Raw genomic sequence first — 3,950 nt, forward strand, 5'->3', positions numbered from 1 at the left:
AGGAGTCATCCCCTCCTCCGATGGTTTTGTCGCTGGGCATCTGCCCGTCGGGCTGGATGCCGTGCTCCAGGCAGTACAGCTCCCAGCAGGTGTTGCCCATCTGGACGCCGGCCTGGCCGACGTGAACGGAGATGCACTCGCGCTGGGGAGCAGGGGGAGGCAGGGTCAGACCCAGACAGCCGTGTCCTGCTCACCCCAGGGAGGGGTCTGCCTGCTGCCAGTATCCCATGGCCACCAGCACGGGATCTGCCCTGTCCAGCAGCCCCAGGGAGCACATTTTCCTTTAGGTGACCTCCCACATGCCCCTAAGGGACCCCACATGGCTGTCATTGCCCTCAGCCATGCACAGGCACAATGCTGGATCCGGAGCCAGCCCTGGCATCCCCCCTGTTCAGCCTGTGTTGGGAGCCACCAGCCAAACCCCGCCGTGTGTGGAGGCTGGCGCTGGGGCTGACCCTCTCACCTCTTCCCCCTTTCTCACAGCCGCGGTTCCTCCCCATCTGCTGTCGTAACATCTCAGGCCGGGGGGAGTTGCACCTGCTCTGCCGGCCCCCCACACTGCAGCCCCCCTCGCTGAGCTCTGGGAACAAGCTGTGGCTTCACTCACTGCCCTGCACCTCGACCCACGGGTGGGCATCACTGTGGGTGAGCCCCGGGGCTGCCCTGCCACCGTGGTCCTGCTGCCAGCTCTGGCTCCTGCGCCCCTGCCTGCTGCCCCACAGGGCCGTGCTCCCCGTCCTTCCTGAGCCAGGCCTTGCTGTGGGGAAGGCAGAGTCTGCTGGCTGGTGACCAGCACTGCCTCGTCCCCGGTGCTGCTGGGCTCTCACAGCCTGCTGTCAGTGCAGGGTCCCACAAAGCCAGTCCTGGCTGCTACATGTTGGGGGGATGAAGTGCGGTGACCAGCGTAACCTCTGCACACCGCAAGGTCTTTGGCCAGGGAGGAGCCCTTTCTTGTCTCGTCTTCCTTGTGGTCATCCAGAGGTGCTTGAAGCTGTGTCACATGTTTGCTGTACACTTGTGCTGAGGATCCCAGAGCTTCCTCATGACTTATCGTTTGCTCCTTTGTGTTACAAAATCTTTTTGGACCTGCTGGGAGGGATAAGCAGGGTATCACTTTGCTGCTCCTTGCACCTCAGCTTTGGGGATGGTGGGGAGATGGACTTCTGCCTCTCACCATGGCTATCAAGGGCTTAGTTTTCTGTCATCCCTCACTGTCACTGCTGCCTCTGAAATGCAGCACTGAAAGCACCCTAAGATGCAGAGAGCCAGGGCTTGCTGCAGCCCGTGTAAGTTCCTCGGACAGCAGTCACTGCTGTGCTCCTGAGCGCAAAATGGCTGGCTCCACCGGCTTCCTGCCAGCTGACTCACAGCGGGGCACCCATGGCTCTGGAAATCCGGTTTGGTTTGGATGCTCCTCTGCCTCAATTGTACCTGATGACGCATCCAAGTCCTTGGCAACAGCAGGGCTGAGGCACTGAGTATTTTGGTTCTTCTCAAAACTGCTCCAGGCTCTGGGGTGCCTCACCTGGAGGGAGCAAGGCTGCGGAGCCCCCCTCAGCTTGGCTTTCCCTGGGGGACCTGAGGCTGCCCTTGAAGCCCTGAGCTCGGGGACGCTCCCACCTCAGCCCTTCAGTTCAGTTAAGAAGTGCAACTAACACTTCCTACTCCTCCTCCTCCGGAGCTAATTTAGGGAAGCCGAACCTCAGAGCATGGCAACCATTCTCTGCTGCAAATCACCCCCTTGCCAGGCACCCATCCACGGCGCCATCACCTCCTTTGCTCCCAGTGCCTGGGTGATGCTCTGTCATCTCCATCCTGTTGCTGGAGTAGCAACAGTGGCTGTGCCAGCTGCTGCGGGGCCCCAGTCTTCAAGCCAAGTGGGTGTTTGGGCAATGGACAAGATGCTCACTGGGTATTACCCAGGGCTGTGGGTGGGGACAGTCCAGGGAACATGCTAGCCTGGTGTCCCAGTCTCCAGCAGACCAGTCTCCATCTGCCTGTGCCCCTGAGGTGGGCAGTGCAGCGGTGGGAGGCAGAGCACCAGATGTGGGAGAGGGCAGCAGGCTGGGATGGACACAAGATACCCAGGCTACAGGGCAGTGTGGCTGCCAAGGGCCCAGGCTGCCCTGCCTGGGCTGTGCACCTCACCACCCGCAGCAGTTGCATATGTAGTCCCGGCTGGGATCTGACCCTGCCTCCCCTTGCTCCCCAGCGCGAGTGCATCTCTGTCCACGTCGGCCAGGCCGGCGTCCAGATGGGCAACACCTGCTGGGAGCTGTACTGCCTGGAGCATGGCATCCAGCCCGACGGGCAGATGCCCAGCGACAAAACCATCGGAGGAGGGGACGACTCTTTCACCACCTTCTTCTGCGAGACCGGGGCTGGGAAGCACGTCCCGCGGGCCATCTTTGTGGACCTGGAACCCACCGTGATCGGTGAGTGCACCTCAGTTGTGCATTGATGGTGGTCACCATCTCTGGGAACAACCCACTGCAGGACAGTGTCCAGGGTGACTCCTGCCACCTTTTCCTAGGGCCAGTAAGAAAATCTCTGACATTGTGTCCACCTCTCCCAGATGAGGTTCGGGGAGGAGTCTACCGCCAGCTATTCCACCCTGAACAGATGATCACCGGCAAGGAGGATGCTGCCAACAACTATGCCCGCGGGCACTACACCATTGGCAAAGAGATCATTGACCAAGTGCTGGACAGGATCCGGAAGCTGGTAGGTGACCACAGAGGGAGGACGTGTACCCCTGGGCTGGGCTCCAGCATCCTGCTGGAGATGGGAGTGTGGGGTGATCCCCTCTATGCCCTGGAAGGGATCTGTGGCCGCTTAAGCAAAAGTTTGAAACTTCCTCCCAGCAAAGTCAGTGCTTGGAGGAATCTTACTTGTTTCTCTCTGCAGGCTGACCAGTGCACGGGCCTCCAGGGATTCCTCGTGTTTCGTAGTTTTGGAGGTGGCACCGGCTCCGGATTCACCTCCCTGTTGATGGAGCGACTCTCCGTTGACTACGGCAAGAAGTCCAAGCTGGAGTTCTCCATCTACCCTGCACCACAAGTCTCCACAGCTGTGGTGGAGCCCTACAACTCCATCCTCACAACACACAGCACCCTGGAGCACTCGGACTGTGCCTTTATGGTGGACAACGAGGCCATCTATGACATCTGCCGCAGGAACCTGGACATAGAGCGCCCAACCTACACTAACTTGAACAGACTCATCAGCCAGGTCGTCTCATCCATCACAGCATCACTACGGTTCGATGGGGCCCTGAATGTTGACCTGACCGAGTTCCAGACCAACCTCGTTCCCTACCCTCGCATCCATTTCCCCCTGGCCACCTATGCTCCCGTGGTTTCGGCCGAGAGAGCTTATCACGAGCAGCTATCAGTGGCCGAGATCACCAACTCCTGCTTTGAGCCAGCCAACCAGATGGTGAAGTGTGATCCTCGCCATGGCAAGTACATGGCCTGTTGCCTGCTGTACCGTGGGGATGTGGTGCCCAAGGATGTCAACGCCGCCATTGCCACCATCAAGACCAAGCGCAGCATCCAGTTTGTGGACTGGTGCCCCACGGGCTTCAAGGTGGGCATCAACTACCAGCCGCCCACGGTGGTGCCAGGGGGGGACCTGGCCAAGGTGCAGCGCGCCGTCTGCATGCTCAGCAACACCACAGCCATCGCCGAGGCCTGGGCTCGCCTGGACCACAAGTTCGACCTGATGTACGCCAAGCGAGCCTTTGTGCACTGGTACGTGGGTGAGGGCATGGAGGAAGGGGAGTTTTCCGAGGCGCGGGAAGACATGGCCGCTCTGGAGAAGGATTACGAGGAGGTGGGCCTGGACTCCTATGAGGATGAAGAGGAAGGCGAGGAGTAGAGAAGCTCCTACCAAAAAGGACCGCGCTACTTCCCCATGTTACCTGCAGAAACCCTTTGCAATAAACCATT

The 3,950-nt window shown here is 59.8% G+C and overlaps 1 protein-coding gene across 1 annotated transcript in view; it reads left to right on the forward strand.

The window, feature by feature from the left end:
• The first annotated feature begins 2,182 nt into the window (after nucleotides 1–2,182).
• The window catches only part of LOC113481974 (tubulin alpha-5 chain-like), a 5,540-nt gene continuing 3,772 nt past the window's right edge, over nucleotides 2,183–3,950 (forward strand). Inside the window, exons 1-3 of the mRNA XM_026852088.1 lie at nucleotides 2,183–2,435; nucleotides 2,576–2,724; nucleotides 2,908–3,946. Coding sequence (XP_026707889.1) covers nucleotides 2,255–2,435; nucleotides 2,576–2,724; nucleotides 2,908–3,879 — 1,302 coding nt within the window. The 5' untranslated portion in view covers nucleotides 2,183–2,254 and the 3' untranslated portion in view covers nucleotides 3,880–3,946. The remainder of the gene's footprint in view (nucleotides 2,436–2,575; nucleotides 2,725–2,907; nucleotides 3,947–3,950) is intronic.

This window comes from Athene cunicularia, assembly GCF_003259725.1.
Source record: "Athene cunicularia isolate RWA chromosome 7 unlocalized genomic scaffold, athCun1 chr7_part1, whole genome shotgun sequence".
Classification (NCBI taxonomy): Eukaryota; Metazoa; Chordata; class Aves; order Strigiformes; family Strigidae; genus Athene; species Athene cunicularia.